Source organism: Tachyglossus aculeatus, chromosome 9 (assembly GCF_015852505.1).
Source record: "Tachyglossus aculeatus isolate mTacAcu1 chromosome 9, mTacAcu1.pri, whole genome shotgun sequence".
In the NCBI taxonomy this organism is placed as follows: domain Eukaryota; kingdom Metazoa; phylum Chordata; class Mammalia; order Monotremata; family Tachyglossidae; genus Tachyglossus; species Tachyglossus aculeatus.
The window spans coordinates 23,255,018-23,265,904 of NC_052074.1; the positions used below are offsets into that span (position 1 = coordinate 23,255,018).

Sequence of the window (10,887 nt, forward strand, 5' to 3'; positions counted from 1 at the left end):
AGAGGAAGAAGATATGAAATGTGTTCTTTGTAGCTGTTCAGTGCAGGGGGTGAGAAGCAGGGCTATAATTGATTTGTCTGTGCTGTGGGAGATCAAATAGAAACATGTTAGCAGCCCAGTTTTCCAGCTTGCTTGACTAACTGGACTTGGCTAGCTCTGTTTTGTTGAAAGTCAGGGTACCGCAGCCCACTCATTGCTCCTTCATGCCCACACTTGCTTCTCAGGATGGTCTTTTCTCTGTATTCATGAATCATCAGTCTCCCTCCTCCTCTCCTTTCTGCTTCTGCTTCTGTTTTGTTTCTCTGTCTATAAAACTGTCTTCATTTATGAAAGGGCTCTTGAACTCACCCTTTTCTTGACTCCATCTGCCACAGAATGTTTCTGATGAGGCTATCGATGATCCCGATTCTAGCATTGGGAACAGAGCATCTTCAGGCCAGATACGTTTTTTGGAGATCATATGATTCATTTCATCCTTTTTGTCCCTCACTAGTTGTCACAGACCCATGGCTACATTCCTCCTCTTAAAAATCTCCAGGAAAGAGATTCTGCAACTTTCCTCGGTAACTTGCTCCAAAGTATCTCCAGTGACCTTACAACCATATGGTCTTCCTCTTAAATTACAGTCTCATTCTTGCTGTATTTCCTTGTTCTTTCTTTGGGGAAGATGAATAGTAATAATACTAAGAATTCTTATTCAACACTTAGTATGTACCAAACACCCTAGTGTTCAGTGGTAGGGTATATAAAAAATAATCAGATAAGTTGCATTCACAATGCTAAAGTCTAAGGGAGAGAAAGAACAGGTATTTCATCCCCATTATTCAGATGAAGAAAGTGGGCCACAGAGAAGTTGAGACTTGCTCTAGGTTGCACAGCAGGTTGGTGGCCAGTCTAAGACCAGAACCCGGGTCTCCCGACTCCCAATCCCATGTCTATAGACTAAAATCTATGTCCACTCAGATCTGCCAGAACACGTTTTCACTCTGCATTTTCATTCATTCAATCAAATTTATTGAGCGCTTACTGTGGGCAGAGCACTGTACTAAGCGCTTGGGAAGTACAAGTGGTTTTGGATGGAACGTGGCAGTATTCTTCTGAAATCCCACACCTGTGTGGTGTTTGAAGCGCCACATGGAATCGGAAGAAACACGTGTGCCCGTGCAGGCCGGCCACGTCGGACCCCGGATGAGTACTTCAACCCAAGTGTTCCTTAATCTGTGTTCTACCCGGGGTTCTGCAACAGCCCCCATATTATAGGAGAACTGGATGTAGATATTTTCTTAAACCAACTTACCAGCTAGGATCAAAATTAGCCCTCCCCTCTCCAGTCCACACTTCCGTTTGTTGCCCAGATCTTTTTCCTAAAACATCATTTGGAACACAGCTCTCAAACCTCCAGTGGTTGAACATTCATCTCCGCATGAAGCTGAAAATAGTGACCATTGTCTTTAAGGCATTCATTCCATCGGCTTATATAAGCGCTCTCTTTTCCCACCACATACCAGCTCCCGTTCTTCATTCCCCTTAAGCTCACCTTCTCTCTGTGCCCCATTCTTGACTCCCAACTGAAGAAAGCCTTGACAACTTCTTCTGCTTTGACTTTTCACCAGACTTTTCTAACAGTCAGGCACAGTCCAGAGCCCCGGAAGGAGTAAGAAGGAAAGCATTAGACTGTCAGGGTACAGCCCAGCTTCCCTGTGTCACAGGAAAGCCTCTTGCTAAGCATGTACTTTCTCCCTTTTCCCCTGCACTTTCCTTTCCTACCTCTGCTGCATGATTCAAAAAGCATGTGTGCATGTGGATATGTGCTTGCACGTATGTGCATGCCCTGGAACGACAGTTTTCTTGCTTAGCCAAACGAGGAATAAGCTGCCCTTAGTGCTATCTGGGCCATTGCCTGAGCCTCAACTTGATGGCCTATTGGAAAGAACAAGGGCCTGGGAGTTGGAACACCTGGGTTCTAATCCTGGCTCTGCTGCTTGTCTGCAGTGTGACCTTGGGCAAGTCACTTAACGGCTCTGGGCCTCAGTTTCCTCATCTGTAAAATGGGAAATAAGACTGTGCTCCTCATGTGGGACAGGAATTGTGTCCAACTCGATCATCTTGTGATCTACCCCAGAGCTTAGTACAGTTCCTGGCACATAGTAAGTGCTTAACAAATACAATTATTATTGTTGTTGTTGTTGTTGTTCATTAATAATGAATGTGATGCATTAATCTTAGCCAACCCAGTGGAGGCTTTGGGGACTCAAAAGATTTAAAAAGAGTGTTCCTGTTGGGTTTGCGGGTGGGAAAATTATCCGAAGGGGCACTGAAAGATAATCCCTCAGCCCCCTCCAATAAGGAAAACTCTTTTCCTTTCTCCTTCTCCCCTCAACAGAGAAGCCTTTTGGTCTAGTGGAAAGAGAATGGGTTTGGGAGTCAGAGGACCGGATTCTAATACCAACTCTGCCAGTTGCTTGCCGTGTGACCTTGGACAAGTCACTTCTCTGTGCCTCAGTTCCTCAGCTGTAATATGGGGATTAAATACCTGTTCTCCCACCTACTTAGACTGTGAGCCCCATGTCCGTCAGGGACTGCGTCCGACCTAATTACTTTGTACCTACCCTAGTGCTTAAAACAGTGTTTGACGCATACTAAGCGCTTAGCAAATGCCATAAAAAGAAAACATTTCCAGTTTGCAGCCCCTTTCCACAAAAGCCCCCTCTAAGCCTTATGGAGGCTGTGTGATGACCCCATGACATTCTCCCCCATGATAGCTAAGCCCCAGTTTTTTGTGCTACCCAGGATGGATCAAGGAAATGAAAACTAGGTTGGGGCTCCAGACAACTTAGAAACTAATGGATGTGACCTCAGTGATCTTGTCTAAAAATAATCCTGCACCAAATTAATCTAATTAATGGCAGGAATTCATGGTTTGAGAGGCCTAGCGGAGAATGCCCCTTTCTTGTGCCCTTATACCAGAACTGGAGAAAGGCTTTAAGAGTCCCCAGCCTCTCCCTTGCATCTCCAGGCACCATTAAACATTAAAGATGAGCAGAGAGCCCTCAATCTCTCCTCCCAGATGGGCTGCAGCTGCTGGATCTCAAACTCCCTGTTGCCAGAGCGGGACTGTGCACTCCTCCTTGTGAGATCACTGTCACATAGTTGGCCTGCTTGGATGCTTCTGAGCATTGAAGACCAACTGGGTCAGAGCTGTTGAAAGTCTGATACTCCCTATAGTAACCCATGTCTATTCTAAGGCCGTTCATTTTTCCAGGGACAAAGCCTTTCAAATGCTTCATGGCTGGCTTAAACCAGTGGTTCCCAAACTCTTGGAATACACTGTGGAGCTTCTGCTGCACCGCTCCTCCCCAAATATCATTAAATTTAGATTTAATTAAATAGGAAAACAAATGTCTGGTTCTTGCTGTTTTCAAAACTGCATATTAAAAAACAAAACTTCCCCTCCCCCCCCAAAAAAACCTGCACAGAAAGGAAATAAACCCATTCAACTCAGTAAACAGTCCCTGAATTTCTTCATTCCTCTTACTTGAAACCATATGGAATTGATGGAGATTTGCAGGTGCTTAGATGCACTCGGCATTTGTACTTCAAGTAGAATCCATCAATCAGTCAATCGTATTTATTGAGCAGTAACTGTGTGCAGAGTATTGTAGTAAATGATTGGGAGAAGTGGTAGACACATTCCCTTCCACAGAGAGCTTAGAGTCTTGCAGGGGAGACTGGAATTAATAAAAATAAATAAACCATGGAAATGTACATAAATGCAGTGGGGCTGAGGGAGAGGTGAATTAAGGGTACAAATCCAAGTAAATCCAAATCCAAGACCCAGCCCTTCTCATGTCAATTTTCAAAGAGCTACATATGAAAACAGCAACTCCTCAAATCCCTCACAAATCCATGGTAATATGATGGCAAATATTGGCATGCAGTAAATCAAGTAAAGCACATGTGCATCTGACGGATTCTGGTGTACATTATCAGGCTTCTCTGAAAAGAGGTCTCTTTCCCAGTCAAATTATTTTCATTCACCCCCTAATTAGTGCCAGGCACCTCCCACAGCATTCTTACCCCTCAGAAATAAAGTGAAACTACACTCCATAAAATAATATCTTAATATAGTTAAAGTTTAACAGATCCAGTAGGTCATTCCATATGTTTGGCTTACATTGTAACCAGGGAAAGCAGATAAGCCTGACATTAATAAAACACAGCTCTGATCATTTATATGATCGGGACATCTTTATATTCAAATATTTCATTTAGGGATAGATCCTATTTTCTCATCCTATCTCATAGCAAATAGCCTGAATTACTTGAAATTAGTAACTTTTCTCTAATTAGCCTTTTCTCCAGTGGTGTCATTCTTCCCCGGAGAGAACTGTGTTCTCTGAGTAAATTTTAATTGATCATTGCCCTGTTGAGGCCTGGGCATGAGAAGAAACCCTCACCACTTTTGCTTTGTCATTCTCCATCTTTAATCAGTAATGCTTATTGATTATTAGCTTCACCAGAATATCTAATTATTCCTGCCCTTCCATTCTCGACGAAGTGGACAGGTATGCCCAGGAATTCCTGTGGTCCCTGGAACAGAGGGCAGGGATGAGAACCCATGGGCACCATCTCTCAGGATTCGGAGAGTTCGAACTCACTGAACCGCATTCCTCAGAATTCCTTAAACTGTGTGGGGTGGGACCCAGTCAAAAGGCACAGTTATATGGGGATGCGGCCAACCTCATCCGACTCCAAGGCTCACAGCCAACGGCTTTGAGTAAAGAGCATCCTGATGTCGAAACCCGGGAAATACCAAACCCATCCCTCCTCAGTTTTCAGTAGTGCAGCCGTACTCGACGGACCTCAGGGACAACAGCACTGACATGGGAGAATTCCCCCAAGCCCCACAGTGGCTTTGGGTTCCTCCAGAGCAAGTCTGGAATTTCCGCTTCATTTGGACTCTCCCAAAACTGCCCCAGTTCCCGGGAGATCTCTGGACTGGAAGGGACCAGCACGGCCTAGAGGGGACTCCCGCCTTCATGTCCCCCAGGGCCACTGCTGACCCACGGCAAACTAGGAGATCCTGGTCTTCCCCAGAGCCACCCCCCGGGTCCAGAGGCCTGAGCTAATGTCAGGCTGCTGGATAATGGTCCATCGTGGGCTGATGGCAGATGGTCGGCCACATGCCGGAGGCTCCGGGCAGCAAATGTTGCGATGAAATTTGCAGGGAAGAGCCAACTTCTGAGGCTGTCCTCACGAGGAAGCACCAAGTCTTCTTGCTTGGCTCTGATGGCATCTTCTTTTTTTCTCTCTCTTCCCTTTACTAGAGCTTAAAGATTAAGGGAGTGGACCGCACTCCATACCTAGGGGATGTGGCTGTGGTTGTGCATGCTGGGAAAAAAGAGATGGGAACTCCACTTGCAGACACCCCCACCCGGCCTGTCACCCGACACGGGGGCATGAGGGACCTTCACGAGTCCAGCTTCAGCCTGTCTGGTAAGAGCAGGGGCGGCCGCAGTGCGGACACCAGCGCCTCGGCTCCGGAGGGATGGGGCGTGGGGCAGAGGAGGGGAGAGGGGAAAGGAAGAGGAAAGGTTCACTCAACAATACTGGTTGGTAGGAAGTCAAACTTCTGTTCTCTTTCCCTTTCTCCCCCTCCCCTCCACTCCAGGAAAAAATGTTTTTTTAGATTGGCATGTTTGGTACTGTACGGATGTGTCAATCAAATTATAGTATTCAGTGAGCACTTAAAGAGTACAGAGCACTCTTCTGGCAGAGTCCAATAAAAATAAAAGACAAGATCTTTGCCCTCATACTCAGAGCTTACAATCTAATGGGAAAGACAGGCATAAAACCTATTACAATTAAGAGAATAAAGAGAATGGGAAGACAGATAAGTGAATAAAGAAGTGCTTAAATAGTGGTGCTGCTGGAGGCTGTGATAAATGGTTAAGAAATTCTGAGAGGCAGCCTGTGGAGGATGCTCTTCTAAATCACCAAGGGGCTTTCTTAGATCTCACCTTTTTGACAGTGTCAGATTGCGTTAGCCTCTGTCTGGATTATGGTCAGCAAATCTACTCCTTTTCCATGTCATTCTCCTCAATGTCTTGCTCTTTTACTTGCCTCTCTCCTTCTCCTCTCTGTCTTTTCCTCTCTCCTCTTTTCTCTTCTCTCTCTTTCCTCTAATGCTCTCTCTCTCTCTCTCTCTCTCTCTCTCTCTCTCTCTCTCTCTCTCTCTCTCTCTCTCTCTCTCTCTCTCTCTCTCTCTCTCTCTCCTCGCCTCTCCTTTCCTCTCCTCTCCTGTCCTTCCCTCACAAGTCTTTTCTTGCATTCCAGCATTTGAAAAGCCTGTTTATGTCCTGGAAGACTACGGTATTGTCAACCACCAAATCAATTCCTAACATCTCTGATATTGTCTTGGGGATTCTGGGCATCCATCTTCACCTCCTTCCCATTCCCTCTTCACCCTTAGGCCCCGCTGCTTCCCTGCCTCTGGCTCGCCTGCTATCTTTGAGGCCTTTTGTTTCCGCCTATATACCACTTTCTCCCTTTACCATTTCCCTCTTCCTCTGCTAATCCTATCCTCCCCTTTGGTTCCTCCTCCTCTTTCTCTCACACCAGACACATCAAGTCTGGCTACTCTTCTCACGGTCTCATCAGAAACCCTGAAGTGTTTTACTTCAAGCTGAACTAAAAGACTCTGAAGTTCCTGTTTATTTCTTTATCTTTAGCCTGTCATCACCATGTCCTCAGCTATGTAGAGGTCCTAGATCCTTGGAGTGCCCCAGTCCAAATTCCCACTCTAGAATCGTCCCCTTCCCTGGAAATGGAATTCCTTTGCATTTCCTGGCTAGGGTTGGGGCCAGGGAACTTGGTTCTCCTTGTTTTGTTTGGAGACTTGAACACAGAGAATGGGCCGTAGGCTTCCTTCAGTATTGTTGATGTTAACCCCCTGCCTTCGATGCTAATTTGTACATCTGACTCCTACATTCACATTCTGGCCAGGCCAGAAACTCCAGGGGGTTGATTCCGTCTTCTCTTTGCCCCCTCCCTGCCTGCCAGCACCTCCCAAATCATTTTTCTTTCCATAAAAGTGCCAGAAGTCCCTCCCAACTTAAACTACCCCTTCCCCACGCTGAACTGATTGGACCTTTCTATCCCCTCCCCATTAGCCCCCCATAACCACCATGGTCTCCTTCGGAGAACTCAGGGCAAAGAAGTGCTCATGTCAGAGAAAGGATGATCTCTCCCATCCCTCTGTTCTCTGTATCGTGACAAGCTAACCCTGTGCCGGAGGTTCTGGGGGACATCTTACTGTCCCCTCTGGCTACCCGAGCCCTTGGACTGGCTCTTGGGATTTCCGCATGTAGCATTTGGGAATTTGGCCCTTTCCCTTTGTTCTCCACTAATACCCTAGGAAGGGGAGAGTCTTGGACCCCCCCCCCCCGGGGACCCCATTCACCCAGAGCAGGCCCTGGCCACCCTCTGTCCCCAGTGGATCCGATGGATCTCTTCACCGATGGGGTCTGGGTGGGCCCCAGACGAGTCGGTGTCCCGCTCACCTCTTTCTCTCGTTCCTCCTCCAGGTTCTCAGATCGATGATCACGTTCCAAAGCGAGCCTCGGCTCGGATTCTCGCTCCCCCCGGAGGCAGGTCGAGCGGCATTTGGTAAAAGCACCGACGACCAACCCCCCATTTAAGGATGCGGCGGCAGCCAGCCCAACTCTTGGCCGCCCCCTCACCACCCGGCACCCCAGGGAGGCTGGGCCAAGCGGCATCCTACCTACGACCTGGGGGCCGGGGGGTGGCACGTGGAACACTCGGGACCACTAAACCTGTCTTGCACACATCACTCTCTGTGCTTTGAGCCAACCCGAACGAGCTTTGGGAAATGCCACTCCCCGGGCTGTAGCCCCTTCCTTTCCCGGCCTCGGCGGGCTGCGTCAGGGAGAAAGGGGGGCCCTGGCCTGTGCCTGGACCCCAGAGCCCAAGGAGCAGCCTGTTCTTTCCTCTCCTGCTTGCCCTATGTTTTCTGCTCTGTGTCAGGGTGAGCTTGAGCCTGCTGCTCCCTGGCCTGACCCACCTAGTCAAGGCACATTCACAAAACAAAAGAAAACTCTGCCATTCAACCCACGCCCACCCTCTACTTCCACCTTCCTCCCCTCCCCGAGCCCCCCAGTCCCGTTTCCCGGGCTCCCCAACACCCGTCGGGCCTCCCGCCGGGGTAGACGTGAGCCCTGGGCAGGTCGGGGGCATTATGCAGTTTAAACACATTGAGCCCCCTGCCAGCTTCGTTTCCTCTTCCCCTCCCGACAGTAAACTTCCTGCCCCCGTTGAGAACAAGCGGCCAAAGCGCTTAGAGCTGGTACAGACGTGGGGCCGTGTGCCACACGCGTGTAAATGATTTCGTTTTGCACGTTTGGTTTGAGCAGTGGTTTGGTTTGAGTTGTTTGTGCATCATGTGAAGAAACGGTGCTTTGTGTCACTAGCGATAGGATAGAAAATGGGGATAGATATATATGGTCCTTAAGAGATGCTGTAAGTAACACTGACCAAAGGGGTAAAGCAGGTGTGAGGCTACCGGGGGTGCAGTCAACCAACCAAACCCCCTCTCCTCCCGTCCCCTACACTGGGCCTCTTGCCTAGTTCCAGAGCTTTAAGAGTTAAAGCTCCTTTTCCCCAGGCTGGAGAGGGGCCTTTTCCCAGGCCTTTCTCCTTCCGTAGACCAAATGCAAGTACCAGGTCCCGTCATCTCCTGCCCATGGTAAGTTTTAGAGGCTGTAACTGGAGTGCGGGGACCGGGAAAGGGAGATGAACAACCCAGTGGTCCAGGCTTCCCATCTTGCTCCCGAGCCAAGCCCTTCCACCTCTGTGATTGTTAGGGTACCCTTGCTCCTGCCAGGGGAGGAAAAGAGAAGGTGGACAATGAGACAGGAGAGAGAAAAAGGAAGGAGAGACTCCTGCCGAGCTGTGAGGCAGCCAAGGTGGAGTTGGTCCGTTTAAGTCCATCTGCCTACGGCGGTCACCCTCTTGTGAGGCCTCACCAGACCTCCCATAGGGCTAGGTGGGGAAAATGTTTTATTTTAGGAATCATACTGCCCTGTTTTCTCCCTCCCCCGGGGAGGGCATAGCTACTGGGTCTCTCCTGACCTATAAATCTAGCCCGGTAGAATCCAGAAAACACACAGAGCCTCGAGGACACCCTCGATTGGCTGGATTGGCTACAACTGTGGGGTGGCTGTTCCGTTGGGAAGTCCGAGGGAGATCGTGGGGGCTCTCCAGTATATCTTCTCCTCCTTCCTTAGTTACTTCCTTCCCGAGCGACACCGTTCCAACCGCCGTCCGCCGCCACTTGAACCAGTCCTCCGAAGCCCAGAGTTCCCAGGCAGCATGATGCTCCCCAAACTGTTTACACATGGGCTTCCAAGCTGTTGAGAGAGCTCGGCGCCACTGCCTTACCACCCGGTAGCCGGAACTCTCCAGCAAGCCCTGGCTCTCTGCCCCAGCTCCGGGGAGGAGAAAAGAGGGCGGCTTCTTGCCGTCGATCCCACCCGATTTCCGAATCTCCGGGTCGTCCCACCCTCTAGTCGGGATTCCGCCTGTCCCCTAGGGCACGACTGTTTTCTCTCCTTAGCGTCTTCCTGTAGACGAACCAAGATTCCTGTTGGGCGTGCGGCCTGCAGGACTTTGGCGGCTTGGCCCGCGGTTTGAACTTCCAAAAGTTACTCCCTGGGAATCCCTGTTCTTTCCCGACCGCAAGCACCATCACCCCGACTCCCCACCAGCTCCGCAGGAGGTCTTGGGCCCGGGGCCAGAGAGCAGGATGGAGGCAGGAGGCAGAGCAGGGGAGAGCAGCCTTACCCTATCTGTTGCCCAGCTCCGCTCCTGGCTGTTCTCTGTACCCCCATAGTGGGGTGGAGCCCCCCCAACCTCTGCCCTGGAGAAGAGGCTCCCCGCCGCGACTGAAGTGGCCCCTTCCCTCTCCTGACCTCTGCTTGGGGCTTCCAAGCTGGCAAATGAGGGGAGGTCGGAGGAGGAGAGGACAACCGCCCTCAGGCCGGAGGAGCAAGGGGTCGACCGAAGTGGCCAGCCGCACCACCACCAATCTCCCTGCCCCCAAAAAGGTCCCCCCTCACCAGTCCCCGGAGCTGCCCCCCGTGCCCGTCCCTCCCGCCTCCGGCGCTGGCAACGAGAAGGGGCTCCGATTGCATGGAATGCAGCTCTCCAACTGGTCTTGTATTTACTGGATTAAATGCTGTTTTTTCTTGCCTTAGCTGCTCTCTAGGTTCGTGGGGTTTTGTTTTGGGAACGTCGTGCTACCGTGTGAGTGTGTGTTTAGTGCTAGGCGTCCGCAGTAGGTCTCTTGTCGAGTCTGTACCGGGATGAGGGCGGCTTTTCGGACACTGACCCAGACACCACCAGGACCGAACTTGAAACCAAAACCTTCCTCCAGCAGCAGAAACGGCAGGCGGGGTCGGGGGTCGGGATGGAGCCGACCCAGGCCCCCACGTGCGTCTTTGGGACTTCCTTGCGCCTCCGTTGATGTTATGGTGCTAAGACCGTGTCAGCCCCGAGATGACACACTTTCCTGTGCTTTAACCACCTGTTTCAGACAGATAAATAAAAATCACCCCGACACGTTGTGTTTTGGTGCAGGTTTGTATTAAACTGTAGCTATTCTCACCTGGCCTCTGTTGTCTTTCTTTCGGGGCCGGGGGATTTCCAAAATGATGTCTGGAATTTTTCCTCTCAATCAATCAATCAATCAATCGTATTTATTGAGCGCTTACTATGTGCAGAGCACTGTACTAAGCGCTTGGGAAGTACAAATTGGCATCACATAGAGACAGTCCCTACCCAACAATGGGCTCACAGTCTAAAAGGGGG

The 10,887-nt window shown here is 49.9% G+C and overlaps 1 protein-coding gene across 4 annotated transcripts in view; it reads left to right on the plus strand.

The window, feature by feature from the left end:
• DPYSL5 (dihydropyrimidinase like 5) overlaps window positions 1-10,683 on the plus strand; it is a 73,961-nt gene extending 63,278 nt beyond the window's left edge. For 3 of the 4 annotated variants that reach the window (XM_038751575.1, XM_038751577.1, XM_038751576.1), the window contains exons 12-13: window positions 5,328-5,496; window positions 7,587-10,683. In XM_038751575.1, the coding sequence (XP_038607503.1) occupies window positions 5,328-5,496; window positions 7,587-7,672 (255 nt within the window). In that variant the 3' untranslated portion in view covers window positions 7,673-10,683. The remainder of the gene's footprint in view (window positions 1-5,327; window positions 5,497-7,586) is intronic. The other variant, XM_038751578.1, reaches the window with a different exon arrangement.
• Window positions 10,684-10,887: the final 204 nt, after the last annotated feature.